This window comes from Stegastes partitus, unplaced genomic scaffold (genome assembly GCF_000690725.1).
Source record: "Stegastes partitus isolate 25-593 unplaced genomic scaffold, Stegastes_partitus-1.0.2 Scaffold109, whole genome shotgun sequence".
Classification (NCBI taxonomy): Eukaryota; Metazoa; Chordata; class Actinopteri; family Pomacentridae; genus Stegastes; species Stegastes partitus.
In genome coordinates, this window is record NW_007577840.1 from 488,911 (window position 1) to 507,361 (window position 18,451).

The 18,451-nt window shown below is 41.2% G+C and overlaps 1 protein-coding gene across 1 annotated transcript in view; it reads right to left on the bottom strand.

Moving 5' to 3' along the window:
- Window positions 1-18,451, bottom strand: part of fat3b (FAT atypical cadherin 3b) — a 64,245-nt gene that overhangs the window by 33,225 nt on the left and 12,569 nt on the right. Inside the window, exons 6-18 of the mRNA XM_008277894.1 lie at window positions 12,197-12,258; window positions 10,674-10,988; window positions 8,309-8,519; window positions 7,198-7,269; window positions 4,824-4,960; window positions 3,959-4,234; window positions 3,506-3,716; window positions 3,124-3,338; window positions 2,790-2,948; window positions 1,875-1,996; window positions 1,526-1,708; window positions 1,316-1,430; window positions 927-1,193 (exon numbers count right to left, since the gene is read on the bottom strand). Of these exons, the coding sequence (XP_008276116.1) occupies window positions 927-1,193; window positions 1,316-1,430; window positions 1,526-1,708; window positions 1,875-1,996; window positions 2,790-2,948; window positions 3,124-3,338; window positions 3,506-3,716; window positions 3,959-4,234; window positions 4,824-4,960; window positions 7,198-7,269; window positions 8,309-8,519; window positions 10,674-10,988; window positions 12,197-12,258 (2,345 nt within the window). The remainder of the gene's footprint in view (window positions 1-926; window positions 1,194-1,315; window positions 1,431-1,525; window positions 1,709-1,874; window positions 1,997-2,789; window positions 2,949-3,123; window positions 3,339-3,505; window positions 3,717-3,958; window positions 4,235-4,823; window positions 4,961-7,197; window positions 7,270-8,308; window positions 8,520-10,673; window positions 10,989-12,196; window positions 12,259-18,451) is intronic.

Consider the following 18,451-nt stretch of genomic DNA (forward strand, 5'->3'; position numbering starts at 1 on the left):
TTTGCTAATTTGTTAATTAAACTTAAAATGTCTAATTTGTGTTTCAGACCACTTTAGAACCTAAAAACATGAGTTCTTATAACTTGAGCAATTTCAACCTAAAACGATGAATTGAATGCATGAACAGCTGAGAGTTTACTCGACTGATGAAATAAAGATTAAAAGAAACAAAAACTAAGCAAACCTCCCAGGATGCATTGTTCAACGGTTAAACACTTTTGTTTTGTAGTTTTTAGAAAACACACGGTGGAAACTTGCCGGGCGTCTTTAAAACATGTTTAATTAGGCTATGGTTGTTTCTTTTCACAATATTCAAAACAGTTCTAACTATGAAAAGGCTAGTAGTGAATTCAGTCCCTACCCCCACTGACTTATCATTTATCTGACTGTAACCAGGAGCAGCCTCACAGGTTCTCTTTGTACTCGCTCCAGTTAAAAAATGGCTTCAACAGCTGAGGCTGCAAGGTCTGAATGTTAAATGAGGAAGAGCATCTTTAAACTTAGAAAACGTAAAGGGAGAGCAAATCAGTCTGTAATCGTCGTTTTACACTTTAACAGCTCATGAGATGACTTTCAACTAATTAATCAACCTCAGTGCAGTTATCTCACATTTTACGGCATCAGGGGAGGTCTTGTTTCAAAGCTGAATGGACTTAAAATGATTTACAGTGTAATCAACAAGACTTTGCAGGAATTGCACCATTTGCTTCTGAATAAAATATAGTAAAACAACCCCTAGGCATAGAGACCTGGGACAGAAAATAAATGCATAAATAACTGGGGATCTGGGTGCACAGTTCCACAGGTGACCCAGTGCTCAGACGTCTCCGTGGAAACCATTGCCGACTGCATGCTGATGATCTAAGATAGAGATTCACATAGAAGTGCTAATGATACGTCATGTCCACTGACAGCTGATCACTTACCTTCACATTAAAGCGATAACGGTCTTTATTGAGGCTCTGATTGATGACAGTCACGACTCCGCTGTAGCGCTCCACAGCAAAATACTCCACATTGCTGTCCACCAGAGAGTACACTAGCTGCGGTCTGATAGCCTGGAGGTCAGAGGTCATGTCAGGGTCAAAAGCCTCGACCCGAAGGACCTCGACTCCAATGTAGGTAGGTAGAAGGAGGACTGTCTCGTAAGTATCCTGGAAGAACTTTGGAGGTGAATCATTGATGTTGATCACCTAAGACAGGGTTTACACAGAGTGAAAATCGTGTCTACGCTCACTGCAACAGCACAGGAATCAAAGTGAGTCAAGAATGATTTACGAGGCAGTGAAAGCTGAATCATGTGTCATTTTCTTACCTTTATGATGACCTCTGCTGGGCTTTCAGCGCTCCTAGGAGGCTGACCACTGTCTCTGACATGAACCCGGAAGAGGAACTCAGAGAAGGTTTCATAGTCCAGACTGGCAATCGTTCTAAAATTTTTAAACCATTCAAACAAACCCATTATATATCAGATAATGTAATGTTTTATAAGCAGGTGAATTAAATCAATAGTAATACCACCTACCTAATTGATCCAGTCCCAGAGTCCACGCTGAAAAACATGCGAGCGGTCTCGTCTATGATCTGGAACACTAACAGGGCGTTGTGATTGCGGTCTTTATCAGTCGCCTGGATGACTAAAGGGTTGCCATCCTCTCCCAGGACCACGCTGTTGATCGGAGCAGCCTCACTGACTGCACCCACATACCTGACATAAAAAGAAAATACTGCTGTAAAGAAGAAAGCTTTCTTCAAGTCACATCAGAAAATCTACTGTTGTCAACAGCTACTGCAGCTCAACAAACAGAGCGGGAGCTGCAAGCCAGCGACAAGGCTGTAGTCTTTTATCAGTCGAATTTGACCTTCACTGATACCTGATTTGCTGGAAAACAGGTGGGCTATCGTTGACATCCCCAACTTGGACGATGACAGTGGTGCTGGCCTCCACTCCAGCCATGCTCAGGGCACGTACCATCAGAAAATAGGTTGTTGTCTTCTGTCAAAACACAGATATCTAATGAGTACAAGTGATTTTTTTCTCACAAACATTATGAAAAAACTATTTTTTCAGTTCAACATTCACTGTGTGATAGATTTCAAACATGTGATGGAGCTTTACTACATGAGAGCATTGGGACAAATGTGCTGCATAACGTATATCCTTAATTGTAGTCTCTGTTGCAATTTGCAAATTGCATTGTTTGCAATTTTAATTTGAAATCGATTAATTCTTCAGCCCTACACTACTGTGCACGTTTTCAAGCATGGATAGTAAGGTGAAGATGCTTTCAAGAACTATGCAATGAATACAATTTATAGAGAAACTTTCTATTTAGGGCAATAAAGTGAAAAATAAAATCTAATTAATATTTGATGTGACCAGCCTTTGCCTTTTAAGCAGAACCAATTTTCCAAGGTACCCTTGCACAAAGTTTTTCAAGGTATTTGGCAGGTAAGTTGGTACAAGCATCTTGAAAAACTTGCCCCAGTTCCTCTGTGGATTCAGGCTGTCTCAGATACTTCTGTCTCCTCACGTAATCACAGACTAACTCAGTGATGTTCAGATCAGGGCTCTGGGGGGAACATACCATCTGTTGCAGGACTGCTTGTTCCTCTTGTCACTGAATACATGACTCTGACTGTATGTTTGGATGTTGTCAAGGTACAGAATGTATCAGGGACAGAACAAAGGTTTCCCTGATAGTGACATGTGGAGGATGAACACCTAAAGTTCCTGATTTTTTATTTGTTTTTAACACGACAACGAAACAAAAACATTTGAAACAAACCTCAAAGTCGAGCATTCTGCGTGTAATGATCACGCCGGTGTGATGGTTAATAAAGAAGCATTGCTCCTCGTTGCCTCTGGTAATGTCATAAATGAGTGCAGAGCGGCTGAGGGCGCTCACAGTGGTCACAAGTGTTCCAACTTTACTGTTCTCCATTATCTGTAAAAATGGACATTAGAGATACACATTGTCGGCACTGCAATGAGTTATACGCTCAGTTTACCAGCCATCCTCGCCTCACATATTCAAGCCTTCCTTTCTTCCATCCATCTCCCCCCTCCCAGCCCTCTCCCCCCATGCATTCCTTCTTTCATTCAGCAGTGTCTCTCTTTACCTCAGACTGATACTCCTTCTGAGTGAATTTGGGTTTGGAGAAGTCCGAGAGCATCAAGGAAATGCGAACTGAAGCAGTGGCCATTAATGGAGGAAAACCGCTGTCTGTGACGCGCACAGTAAGAGTGTAAAAGCCCACAGAGGTAAGGTCCAAGTCCTTGGCGATGAATATAAGGCCTGTGGCATTATCAATGCCAAACACACCATTAGAGTTACCTAAAAGTAACAGAAAGGTTACAGACATCATTACTGGTAAATGCACAAGAACTGAATTGTAAATCCGATTTCTTATTCATGAAAAGGCCACAGTTTACTCACATCATTTAAAAAAAGGAAGAAAATACATAAAAACACTAATAATTTTCTTTTAGATGTCACCACACCTGCTTCCATGCTATAGGTGAGTTGCCCATTAATGCCATTGTCTTTGTCTAGGGCCGTCACCTGCAGTACAGAAGTGCCTGCAGAAGAAGTCTCATAGGCTACTGCATCATATACAGTGCTGGTGAAGTAGGGGATGTTATCATTGGAGTCTTCCACCGCCACCAGGATACGAGCCAGGTCACGGTTAAATGGAAACTCCTGATCCTTGACCTGGAGCAGTATCGGGTGAAATGAGAGATGAATATGGATAGAGTTGTAGGAGGTGATAAATGAATGAAATCAGCTAAAATTAAGTAAGGCGGGCGCAGTTGCCAAGAGGAGCATCATTTAGCAGAGAGCACAGGGACACACACATGCAGCAGCGCACACAGACTAGCAGTAACAGCCAAGTACACACACACACACACACACACACACTGAGTAACTCATGTCCTCCATGTCTCCTTTCTCACCATAATAGTGAGGATGTGCTGTGTTCTGGCCTCATAGTCCAGCCTGTCTGCAGTGTAGACAACCCCAGTGCCGGGGTTGACCCTGAACAGTCTCATGCTGGCTGGATCTACGCTGCCGTAGATGGAGAAGCTCAAACGGGCGCGCTCGTCCACGTCTGACGCTCTGACCCGCAGCAGCTCCATGTCGACTGGTATATCCTCGGAGACACTGATGTCATAAGCCGACTGCGAGAACACTGGAGGGTTGTCGTTGCTGTCTTGTATTCGGATGAACACCTGAGCGACAAAGAGACGGACGAGGAAAATTTGCAAAGTCAGCGAGGTACGTACAGCCTAGAATTGTGCTCAGTATATTATCCACAGAGATAGGATGGTGTAGAATTAGCCCCGGTGGCAGATAATACTTGATGCGGGACAACACTCCCTGTTGAATTTTTCATTTGCACATGAAATACGATATCACCGAAAAACAATTTCCAAGCAGTATTTGTATTACTTCTCTAAGCCAGACAGTGTGTTGTCCAAAGGGGATGTGGACACTTTTTTGTCTGTATACAAACACTTGACCTTTATTTGCCCAGGGTAATCCCATTAATCCACTGATATCAAGGATTTCCCTTGCAAAAGAAGACCTAGCAGGCCAGCCAAGACAACAGGAGCACAGGGAATGTCAAAGACGGAGCAACAAAAAGCACATTTCACAGTCAGCAAGAGATAATTTCGGAAAAAGGGGAGTGCAAGCGTAGGAAGGGAGGCTGAGAGTAAACAGCTCCCCTAGGAAAGAGGTAACAATAATTTAATTCGATGTGGGTCTGGAGTGTGTAAGAGGCAGTGCCAGTGCATAACAAATCAAAACTCAGTGTACCTGCGCTGTGGCAAAGTTGGTCCCATCTGTCACCTGTATCGTCATGTTGTACACAGACTGCACCTCTGCATCCAGGGGCTTGGCCACGACTAGAGTCCCCACCCCCACTTGAAGGTCAAATTGCATGTCAAAGCTCCCTGGAATCACACACACACAATTACACACAGAGTGTCAGTCATTTAGTATTCACTTTGCGTGCTAAACTCAGGTGCTCTAAGTTATTACTGTGTAATTGTTTTGGCCAGGTGCCTTCGTCTGGAGCTGGAGGGTCTGTGAAATAAAATGAACTGAAATGCAATGCGATGTAGCAGTGAACCCACTTGGCAGCCTGAGAGCTGTTAACAGCCACACAAACATCTGTCTTATCACTCCAAAACACAACCCATCTCAGAGATCAAAAACCTGCAGCCGGGTGTTTTCCACGGGCGGTGAGTGTACAGTTTAGAGGCTTAATGTTTGATTAAAGTGAGGGAGAGGATTGATACGTGTTAGGTATTCAGTACCACCCTTCGTCTCATTCCAGCTTCTCTCTCGAGATATCTGGGAGCTTGAGCTCCCCTCAGCATATGAATACTGATTGGGCATTTTTCACAGAACCACTGATGCGTGTTGAGTGGGAGCAAACCACGGGGACTCGCACATTTTTTTTCTTTGTTTTCTTTTTTTCTGGAGGAGAGGCTGGTCAATTTTATACCACGAGGGGACAATCTCACAGCATTACGAGAACCAAAAATGCACAGTACGGAGTCTGAAAAATATATTCTTTTTCTTTCTTGTTAGATATCAGCTTCTAGGGGGGTCTGATTCATTCTTCACAGTGTTTGGTAGCATCTGCAACTTACAAATGATACAAAATCTGAACAGGCAATTAAGCATACTGCGGATGCATGTATGCACATAAACATTCTGTTAATGAGCCGATTTTAATTTCAGCCTGTTTCATTTCATATTTCTTAATTAAGTCACTTGGAGTAAAGACAACAACCTTTGTCTTAACTGTCTACTGACAGTTTTGCTGTCAACAGACAAGTTCGCTGAGGAGATTCGGTGCTGTAGGTAAATTGTGACAAGTGGCTCCTTCAATTTTTCTTTAACACATGAATGCATATGAACAAAAAGAAACATGAACACACGGATGCATACTTAAATTGACCTCTAGGAGAAGTGAGAGAAACTTACAAATACTTTACTTTTTTTTTTCCCCTACTGTAAGAATGAATATGTCTCTCTCCAAGCATTGATCTATGAATATTAAACCTATAAACTAATTTCTGTGTATCAAAATTACATGATAGAGTTTTGGGTCTTTTTTTTTGATAACCAGAAACCAAGAACAAGAATAATGATATGGGAAACGTCACCCCACAAGCTGACAGGATTGGTTCCTTAGGTTTATATGAAATACCAGCTGTATGAATCCATGTTTTTGTGACTGTCATCAATACATTGCAGTTTTAAGGCATAAATGCTCTGTCATGACCCTGACTACATATTTTGCTTATGATATGTCTTCCAGCATATCATATAAAAACCACCATATGGACATGTTAACAGGATTAAAGACTTAATTTTCACCAGAGGGGGTCTTTAATTAAGGAATATCATTTTTAGGCCAATTGGGACACAATATTGACAAACCATTTAGGCTGATATGGGAACATTAACATGGTTGTTTATGGAGCATAAGTACCACTCGTGCTAATGATTTTTATTGTTGTTCTTGCTTAAACAGCTGAAAACCATGCAAGAGAACAGTGACAGTGATCCAAAAAAAGTAATGTTGTGGGCTGGACAGCTAAACAGCCAAGCTCTATAAAGGTCCATAAAGCTGAGGATGGACTGCAAATTGGAGTGATGATTCTATTTCAGTTTATCGCTTCAGTTAAAGCGATGTCTCTCGGCATGGTTGTCATTTGATGCATTGTTATAAAAATAAAAAAAGGCAATTATAGCCACTTCCAGGTTTATCTGTAACTGCAGGAAGAAAATAAAGAAGCCTCAAATTTAGTCCTGAGTGTCATTGTCGCTTTGACATCACGGCCAGGTATTTTATAAAAATACACTTTCATTTGGAGAAGTCTCATGGAAGTGGGAGCATTACCGTTAGAAGCAGACTGTATCACAACTATTCACATTTACTTTCCCAAGTAGCAGCATTGTAGCTGAACTAATGGCATAAACCTGTCCTGCCTGGGCAGAGATAACAAACCACTGCTGTTTGTGTGGAGTTGTGTGAGAATCCTTTTTCCAACTCAGATCAATAAATACTGCCTTTGGCTAAACAAGGTCATGGTACTATGTGCTGTATTTCCTGAACTTTCAGAATTCCTTCAAAACCCGGGGCTTTTGAGAAAGAAATTAGCTTTGACCAGACCTGTGTCAAGTGAGCAGTTTTTTCCACAAGCATTCTGCGGAATGTAGAACATTTCTCTGGCAAGTCGTCCTCCTTAAAAGAGAGAGAGAGAGGGAAAAAAGGATTATCAATATTTATGAAGTCAAGATATTCTTGTGATCAAAGGTCTGAATCATCTATATACAGCATTGCAAATCTGACCTCTTGATACTTTCCGCATTTGTGTCTGTCATTAAGTAATGTAAATGGACTTTTCATCAGAATTCTCCGGCACAGAGTGGGTGAGGGGTCTGTGATTCCAGATCTTGAGGTTTGAAAGTCAAGATAATCATCCATGTGAAATATTGATGACCATCTTCTGTACCAGTATCAACAGTAAGAGTGGAACAGGACAAAACTCACCACATTTGCATTTTCTTTATCCTTCTGTGTGACATGTGCAACCAAAGAAGAATAATCAACTGATAAGGTCATTTTCCTGTTTAACAAAGATTTTTTGCGAACTGTCAAGTAGCAGTCAATAATGAGCTAATCACTTCTGAAAATCTGAATCAGAGGAAGGGTAGCGCTCTCCAGTTTCAAACAGGCAGACAGGTGTGTGCTCCTGATTTATTGTTTTCACCAGAGTAAGAGCAGCAGGAGGTTTCATTTTTTCATTGTTCTTCCTTTGCTTGCATTTGGCTGAAGTGAAATCTTTGTATAGATTTTAGTTTTGTTTGTGTACAATTAATCTCAACTAAATCTCAAAATGCTACTGATACAGAATGGATCGCTTCTAGTGTACTGATTTTGGCTCATCCTGGACAGGTCGGTCCCAAAAAAGCCAAATAATCACACTTTTTAAGAGCTCAAAAGTATGATCATGACTGTAAAATATGCAGATGGACATATCAGTTCAAGGCAATTAATACCTTAATTCAAGGTAAATGATCATCTTATACTATTAAGGGTTCGCAGGTGTGATGACCTGTTAAATAAAACCAAATTTGCATTTCTACATAACAGAACACTTCAAATATGAGCAATAACAAAAAGAACTTTAGCACTTTTATCACACAGTTGCTGACAGCACAAACAAATTCTGAATACACATTGTACACGTTTGTCCAATGTTGCGCTTTCATTTTCTTACCGATGATACTGAACCACACCAACGTGCTCGACTGGCTGACAGCCACCACTCCCACCGGCTGAGCAACAGCTGTCGTCTCCGAAATGGAGAAGTTGTAGTACCTCTGGGTGAACAGCAAGGGCAGCTGCGAGGTGACGGGTTTGCGAATCCACTCCACGTGGAGTTTGACGGTGGACCACAATGGAGGATCACCGCTGTCCTCTGCTTTTATCTAAGAGTTTAAAAAAAAAAAACAGCAACAGCACTTAAATCAGACGTTCAGCTGACACATCCAGGAGCCCAACGCAGTAGACTTTACGAGTGAAGGAAGAAGATTTACTCCTTGGGCTGCTGTTAGTATGTATGTATTCAAGCCAAGCAAACATTGTGAGTAGATTAGAATTCTGGCCTCCTCACTTCTGACTGTCAAAACTACGCTGATGATTTATACTCATCTCCTCTACACTTACACTCTACCTACAGGACATTGACTACACCTACACTTCAGCAGCAACATCCCATCCATAAATAACATTTTGTTCGCCTCGCAGTTCGACCTCAACATTTACAGTTTACTGCCATCAGTGGCGGCGGTACTGTACTTGAGTGCAATACTTTTACGCTACTTTTTACTTCCACCACACATGGAAGTAATGTACTTTCTACTCTACATTTATACAACAGTTTTAGTGACTTGTAAGGTGAACATTTTACACAGTGGATAATTTAAGCTTTTAAAACACACACATAAAGATTAAACCATTGTTTTCCAACCTTTTTGACTTCAGGCGTTTTTACAAACAGCATCATGTAGTCAGGGTCACATTTCAGATGTGTGAATTGTTAACAGCTCTGGGAAGAAGTGGTTTTTCCTCTGAACCTTTCACATGCTTTCATTTCATTAAATGTTCAAATGACTCACTATCTCACCAACAATCAAAAACTAAAAACAAAACATCTTTCTTTTTTTTTTTTTACTTCTTTTCTCTCCCATTAATCATCTGACAACCGCTTAGATTTATCTGTTGTCCCTGGATATATAAGACTGTATATAAAGCAGTTAGCTTTACCTGCAGCAGCTACAACATGCTGCTGACACACTGATGCTTCAGTTTTAATAATCTAATTATTACACATACAACAATCTATCAGAAAGACCAAACTAGTACACCCACTTTAATCCTTAACTACATTTTGCTGGTAATACTGATATGCTTTTACTTGAGTAGGATTTTTCATTCACTTGTAAGGGAGTACTTTTACACAGTTGTATTGGCAACAACACTAAAGGATCTGAATGCTTCTCCCACCACTGAATGTGATGAATGTCCCTGCCTGATTTCAAATAGCTTGCTCTGGCTTTCACACTCTCAATAGGAATACAATTGATCAAAATAAATGAACTAAACTGATGGTAGAACCTATATGAGAGGTAACTGTAAAATATGGCTTTAAGTGGTGCTCACTGAAGACATGACCTCTGAGTCAAATGCGTTATTTGCTCAGAGAAGAGCATTAAAGGAACATAACCGAAAGGGAGAACACTGGTGTCTTTGCTTTTTCTGAGAGTAGGCTGCTTCCACAATTTAACTAGGAGCTTTTTTTCTGCCAAAGTTAAGGACAAGCACAAGAATAAGGTTGATGACACATGGGTGCAACCAGCAAGTCAGTGAATCAGATACCTTCTTTGATGAAAAATAGTTCTATGCAGTGCATAACGTAAATGACTTTAGTAGGATGAAGTCACTGTTAGTATGAATAAACTGCTCCTGGGGTAAAAACCAAAACAAATTTATGCTTGTGACAAAGCCTGAACCGGGTGAAAAGTGCCATTTCATTTTAGAATATCAAAGACACACTCTGCCACCTGATGCACACAAACACAACTGTGCCACTACTCCCACCTTGGTGCCGCTGATATCAAAGACGCACCATGCCACCTGATGCACGTAAACACAACTGTGCCACCGCTACCACCTTGGCACAGCTGAGTTCACTGGCCATAGAAAAAAAGTGCAAGCTCAAATACCTGGGTTTGTGCCTGATGAAAAATGGCATTGTGACTGCGTTTGTTCCTGCCAACTTTGCATGAAAGCAGAGCCAAATAAACTAACTGACCCCCAACTGGCTACGACTTTTTTTTGTAAGAAAATGAATTGAAAAAGCAGCAATCAAGAAGTGGAAAGAGAGGAGCATTGTGCCGGAAAGAGATCACAGTGTTCCCAAGCAAGGCCATCTGTAGTCTGTAAATCAGACTTTTGATTTATCGTCATGATTGCCATGATGCTAATGTGTGAGCCAAGTTTGGACCAAACGGTATTTAGAAATCAGGGGGCCCGTTATAAAAACAAGGATCACGTTTTAAACTTTGTTGAATGAAACTCACAGTGAGGATGTCGTAGCTGCCCGCGGTGACCATCTTCTTTGATGACACCATAGCAGTCCTGGGATCAATGCTGAACTTTTCATCCTCATTACCATCAATAATGCTGTAGGTGATATTGCCATTGGCTCCAGAGTCACGGTCGTAGGCAAAGACGCGGTACACAGGTTCACTGCGTTTGTTCCGGTCTCGTTCGGGCAGGCTGATGCGGTAGAGGACCTCCGGGAAGGTTGGCGGGTTGTCGTTCTCATCCTCGATGTGAACTATGACCCAAACAGTGGACTGGCGGGTGGTCACGGGGCCATCAATTACTGTCACCTGAGGGAAAAAAAAAAAGCAATCACATGAGCAAACGCGCTAAAAAAAAAAGCAAACATAAGCTGGTCACAAAGATGCATCACTGTCTGTTGAATGTTATTTATCTGGATCCCATTCAGCCACTACATAGACAACCTTCTTCCTGGGTAACTATTACATCATAATGCAAAACACCTTTAGGGGAAAAACCTGTTTTGTCATACTTATGGGATGTTTTTTGCATGTTCATACATTTATTGACATCTTAAATCTTGCTCGCGCTGCGCGGCTGTCAGTGTGAAGTGCAGGGCCACGTGGGGCTGAGCTCACGGGAAATCTCTTTGTATTATTGATCCCCTGGAGGCAGAGGTCTGATCACTGATCAATTGGATCAGATAAGGGTGAACACCATTGCTGCTAGCCTGACTGCTCACTAGACTATTAATTACAGACAGGCAGCACAAGCTGGCGGGCGGAGCAGTGGGTGGCATGCATGGACTGGCATTCCTATTGAAATCACTGGACAGGACGATGTAACAACAAAGACTTCTCTGCCCCCAGTGTTAAACTCCTTTTCGGTGTGAATAGTGCAGCCTTCTTTGTTGCTTTCATTTTGCAGTGTGTTGTCATAAGCTGAGTTCTTATTAAGGACCAGAGCTAAACAAAGCGCTACGAGTCCAGACAAGTCAATTGGAAGCGCAGACATGTAATACAATACATAATAAAAACACCAAGCTGCAATGCTGTGGGTCAACTGCAGGTTATTTCATTCCATTTTGCGGAAGGGCATAGTGCTTGTAGATTCAACAGCATTTAATAAGTCGGAAGAAAAGTCTGGGGAAAGAGAAGTTTGCCCATGTCTCTAAAGTCAAGAATCTCTGATTATCAGGTTCATCTGCATGCAGAGCAGCAGGAGCAACAGAAATGGTAATCACAGAGCTATCTGTATGCCCAGTGTCTGCACTTATCAAATGCTGAGCAGACCAACTCCTCTCCTCCCTGTTCCCGTCTTGAGTGGAGAAGATAACCAATGATGAATGATTACATTTAGAAAATCCTAAACCTGGGCCCCAAAACTACAGCCATTCATCACAGTTTATGGAGCCTTGAGGGCCTGGCAGGGTTGTCCTCCAAACTGTCTTTGTTAATAGTGGGCTGTGGCAGGTGGCAGGGCTGGATAAATAATTATACTATGAACCTATGAACAGTGCTCAGGTTTTTTACTGTACCTCTAAAAAGTGCTCTGCCTGTTGTTCTCTGTCCAGTTTCCTTGCAGTTGTTGTGATCAGACCTGAAAATCATAGAAGAGAAACTTTAGATATCACTTTTGAATCAATAATCATGTGCGTTTAGATTAACCTTAATAATAATGAGCAAGTGTGTGCACTTGTACACTGTGACATCTAAACATTTTGCTCTAGAAACTATAGCCTGCAGTCCCTGGCAGCGGCAGTCACATTTGGCACATGTTCATATGGTCCTGCACGGCTGAGGGTCATTCAGTTGGCCAGCAAGCCACCAGGACAGAGGGAAAGGAGTGAGGCCACTGATAATAGCTTTGATCGAGCCAGATTATTTAGCTGGTGGTGAGGTGGTTTGACGAACTCCAGCGGGCTGCAGTGGAAATCAGAGGCAACGACAGCTCCATTTTCTGCTGTCATTTTTTGTTCTCCGCTTTGATTTCAGTGTTTTCTTATTTTGTCATTTTCTAGCTGGCTCACTATCACCGTACAACTACAAAGGCCCTCCTCTCCCCTGCACACAGCCATGTTTCCTTCACTTCACTTCGCAGGATATTACACGGACTTACAAGGATTTGCCTGGACTCTTGCCTTTTTTTACCCTTACCCTAACCTTAACTTAAACCAAGCCCTAAAATGTGCTGATTTACAGGGAAAGGATTTGCCTTTTGTCTCTACAAAGTGACAGTGTAAACAGATTTATGCAACAGCAAGGTTTAGTCATAAAACAAAACAAAAGCTTCAGAGCCATTTTGCTCACTGGCCACAAAAAAAAAAAAAAGGAAAAGGTGCATTCATCCAAAAACAAATACAGCCTTTTACAATCCAGTGAATTAACTGTTGTTTCCCAGAACAAATGAATGTTGCTGATCACAATCCTTATGTACTGTTCAGCATCTCGTAAGAACACATAAACTGAATTGGATACATTTGTCTTGGCCTCGATCTATTTTATCCAAACAAACAAGTACACAGAAAAAAGACACTAATTCAATACTGAAATACCATCATTTTGATCTTGTTTTAGCAAAAGAATAATCTGTTGTGGCATGCTTATTTATGTTCACAGCAGAACCTTAATATCAACACCATACAACAGATATTCATGGTATCGTTGAAACACATGTGTCTTTGTCACAAAAAACATAATGCATTTTTACTCTTTCATAGATTTATTATAGGTCTTCTGGAAATATGACAAAATACGCTGGGTTAAAAATATACATACAGAACCTTAAAATGTCAGTTTTGGTGATGTAGAAAGTTGTGTTAATCAACTTTCCTTAGTAGCATGACCTCTTAACTTCCTGTCAGTGATTGTAATAGACTGCAGCTGCTGACTTCTCTAAAACTATTTAAATAAGGTCCATTTGATGCACTCATCAGACTCTGCCACAAACGCTGTAGTGGTGAAGTCTGAGGAGCTCAGCAAAGCTCTAAAAATGCAACTCATTAACTTGATCAAGTCAGGAAAGTCCCTTGAAGCCTTTTCAAAGCAGCTACAGATCTAAATCATCTATGCAGACATATCAATATGTTTGAAGGCGAGAAAGTGCGACCTTTAACCCCAAGAACACCAAATTAATCATCAAGCATGGTAGTGGTGGTACTATACTCTGGGGCTGTTCAGGTGCCAGTGGAACTGGTGCTTTACACAAAGTAAATTGAATGATAAAGATGGAGGATTACCTCCACATTCTTCAGGAAAACCTAAAATGAAGGTTGGGTGTTGGATGCAGTAAGGTGTTCCAACAAGACATTGACCTCAAACACACCTAAAGTGGTAACAAAATGGCTAAATCAAGCTTAGAGAAAGCATTGCTTTATGTATAGTTTTGACCCAGTAGATTTTTGTCATATTTACAAAATACCTACAAGAAATTCATAAAAAACAAAATGCACAGTTGTTTTTTATGACACACACAAACGTTTCCATGATTCTATCATAGAAGATTGAGAGTTACAGAAGTCAGTAGAAACTCAAGACTGCCATGATATACATCCATCCATCCATCATCTACACACCGCTTAATCCTCACTAGGGACACCCTGGACAGGTCGCCAGTCTATCACAGAGCTACACTTAGAGACAGACAACCAAGCACACTCACATTCACACCTACGGACAATTTAGAATCACCAGTTAACCTCAACATGTTTTTGAACTGTGTGGGAGGAAGCCGGAGAACCCGGAGAGAACCCACGCTACATGAGGAGATCATGCAAACTCTATGCAAAAAGATCCCTGGTGTCCTCAATGGGATGCGAACTGGTGACCTTCTTGCTGCGAGGCAATGATGTTAACCACTGCTCCACCTTGCAGCCTCATGATACACATGGTCCTCATAAATGTATGTAAAGAAGATTTGTTCATGAATGTGTGTGTGTGTGTGTGTGTGTATATATATTTATGTGTGTTTCTGTTTTTATGTAGAATGATTACAGTAAGGGTGCTTGAATTGTGATAATGTTTTTGTTCCAGTGTAATGAGGCATTGCAGTAACGTGGGATTATTTCAGGTGCTTGAAACACTGTCCAGTCAACAGTCAGTGGGAAGACTGAAATTATGATGCACATATGCGCACACACACGCACTCACTGACACACACACTCACTGACACACTCCCGCGCCTGCACATATCACGGTGTCACCTTGAGCTTGTTACGCAGGCTAACTTCAATTAAACAAATTAGGAGTAAATCTAGAGCAGCGGTCGCAAGCTGCAGGAGAGAGACTGGAGGGGGGAGGTGGGGCTTGTTCAGCAGAACACAGTGTGAGTAAGATAAAAATCAATGATCTACAGCTCGCAGCACATCTGCAGTTGGACAGTACTCCATGTTAATCTGACATGAGAAAAATAATTTAACAGTCCCCTCCCACACCTTCGGTCACACACAAAATTTATATCAGGGTCCAGTGGCCCTGTCTCTTATGATTACATCTCATACCATTCCTCTTCGCCACATAGGCTCTCATTACCCGACCACCATACCATACATTACATAGAAGGAGCCCCACTTAGAAGGTTTGTTATCTGTAGATATTGATCCAAGTACTCACTGAGTACTCATGCAATAATATGTTAATCGCTGCCGAGCACTCATCGGCTGGAACATCAGCATGCTGACAGCATGTTGGTGTGATCCTATCACAAGACAGTCTCTCGTTTACTTTCTAACTGAGCATCATTAAAAATACAAACTTTAGATATCAAAATCAAAACTGACACTGTATTGTAACAGACCAAAAGGAGATTTTTCAACAAAAGTGTCCTGGTACAACAAAACCACTTTATTCCAACACGTTGCTGTTAAAACAAAAAAGGTCACGCAGCCACCATGACTCCATGACGGCGCTCTGCAAACATGCATGCTTTTACAAGAAGCTGCTCCATCTAACACCCTGTGTCAACACTTATCTGATCTGTTTTCCTCCCCAAAGGAGGAAGGCTTCACTCACACATCCAGAGACCAACAGACAGCACTGTAAGCTGTCACAGCACATTTACACACTTTGCACTCATTCAAAGTTGTGCTTCAAAACATTCAGGGAATTGTTGCACTACCTCAAACCCATCAAATTGACATTTCCAGAGTGAACTTGAAAAATGCATCACTTTGAACCACCCCGAACCTTGTTTTGAAAAACAATTGGAAACTTGAAGAAGTTTGGTGGCGGTTCGGGTCAGAGTGTTCCTGGCAAACGCTTCATGAAAACAAATCAATCAGCTGGATTTTGTTTATTCATCTACCCAATGAAATCATCCTTGTCCATGGAAAGTTTTTAACTGAGCAAACAGTGAGGAGTGATTTATATTGAACACGTCCCACTCATGCATGTCTTATTACCACAGTAACAGACTGACGCTGTCAGTCACATTAGAATGGAAATTACGGTAAAGATGCATTGAAATTCATACTTTGGGACTGTTTATAAAACTGCACAGTAAAGCCTATTCAAAACAGACACAAACCTCATGTTATTTATTGGATTCAGCAAGCTGGTGGAATCTGAAGTTTTTCCTTTGAGAGAAAAGATTGCTTGAAACAGTGAAAACCAATTACTCAGTATTGTTGTAAAAGTTCATTTATCACAGTGTGAACAATACCGTCGTCAATGCGAGTTCCCTTGTATAAAATTAATGACTAGCAGATAACAAAATGTTGTGGGTCTTTTACTGAGACAGACAGCAGGGCTCAGATGGCTAGAAACTCTCCCCTGTGGCACACATACAGATACCACGGAAATAAAAACCCCCCCCACACACACAAATGCGCCGCCACACACACAAAGGGAAAATTATTTTTGTACAGCTGTGTGTTGTGGTTGTGACGTCATCTTCATCGACTCGTTGCAACTGAACTGCCCTTTCTAACACATTGCTGTAACCAATTAATCAATTTGTTTAATTGCCACATAGTCTATTTCTCTCTCATACAAAGACACGTATTTTTTCATAGACACAGCTGCTGGATGTGGGATTAGCTGTAAAAGAAATTCGACGTGATTTTGCACCTGCATTAATGTCAGCTGGATGCAACAAAACAGACACTATCGCAGATAAGATGCGATATGTGTGAGAAAGCATGTGTGATGGGTACAGTTTACATATTAATGAGTGTGTGAGGCTCGGCATGCCTCTGTTGGGATCAATATTAGCCTTCTCACCCTGGATCAGCCTATCCGCTTCCCTACATAGTGTCAATAGTATAACCATAATGCACAAAAGCATATTCAAACAGGCGCAGAGGATGATAAATGGAAGCGCCCCTTTGATTTACAAACAGAGTGAACATGCAACAGCATACCATTAGGGAATTCCTTCTGCCCTAAGCTGACATGCTGTGTGTTACATGCAGGCCATCAGTTTTTGATTATTATTTCTCCAAATGAAAACACTGCTTCCTGGAACAGCGGGAATGTTCATATTTGCCTTTTGCTGTTTATTGAAACACTCATGACTTAATCTAGGGCAGCAATAGCAAAGACTTCACAATGTTTTTTTTTGCTCTGGATCTGAATAAAACATGTCACCTCTTCAATAATTCTTTAATGTAAACTTCAAGCAAAGCTTGTGTTGAGAATGCATGGGGACATTCCCAGACTTCAAACTTGGCAGCCACAACTGAAACATATCAGATGTTTTTTCTGGTTTCAACAATGTTTGTATTGTGCACAGACATGGTGACAATTCTTCTAATTTTCAAATGTGGACATTTTTTCAGTACGGCTCGATTATTCGTTTGAAAACAGAGGCGGTTTTTAAATATTTTTCTAGTACACCAAGACTGTGAAATGGATGGGATCAAGACAGACTCCGACAAAGATCCCATGTTTTTACAGAAGGTTTCAGGGTTTGAAATGCTATTCAGGCATAATGCTGTGAGATGATATTCAGTTCACAGACTGCAGTTGTAAATCATCTTTTGTGAGCCTGTTAAAAAAATGTATGAGAAATTCAAATGCATGAAAGTCTGAAAAAAAGATTTTGCAGGTACATAAAATTCGCAGATGCACAGAAAAAAACATTACAAAAAGAAAAAGTCCAAGAGGAGACAGGAAACGGACTTTGAAGTTCCAACATTGCGTCTGAAATTTAAAGGGGAACTCCTGTGATTTTACACACCGGAGTCTTATTTACAGGTCTTCAAGCGCATATGTGAAAGAAAAAAATAGATATATAAAGCCTTTTGTGGCTTCAGAGGAGCTGTGTGAAATTTGATAAATTGCCTGAAGCAATTATCTTTTAAGGCAGCGTCAGTTGGGGCTCAGGATGAAGTATGAGAATGACAAAATCCGGGGGTGGTGAGGAGTTTCAAAGAAGAGAGCTTACCAGACCTCTGTGGCCCACTTCTCATCTCTGATTGAGGCTAGCAGCTCAAAGCTTTATTAGCCGCTACCAGCATAACACACCTCTGACCGAACGCTAAGTTGCGGTGAGCGTCAAGTTTTGACGAGAAAAAAAAGAATTCATGGACTAAAAAAAAAAATCAGTTTTTGCTGTATCTATTTTAATCCGCTTTTTCAAACTGTCTGTCGTGAGTCAGATGCTGTTACAGCAGCGCAAAGCCAAATTGGTGGAGCTTATTTTGAAAAATTCACTCAGAATTTCTAATCCAATTTTTGAAACCCAGTCCAACCAGATAAAGAATAAAAAATACCTACTGACTAATACATGAATCCAGAAACGCGCGGTGAAGTTCCACTTACAGAACCAAGACTGGTATTTTTGCATGTACGTA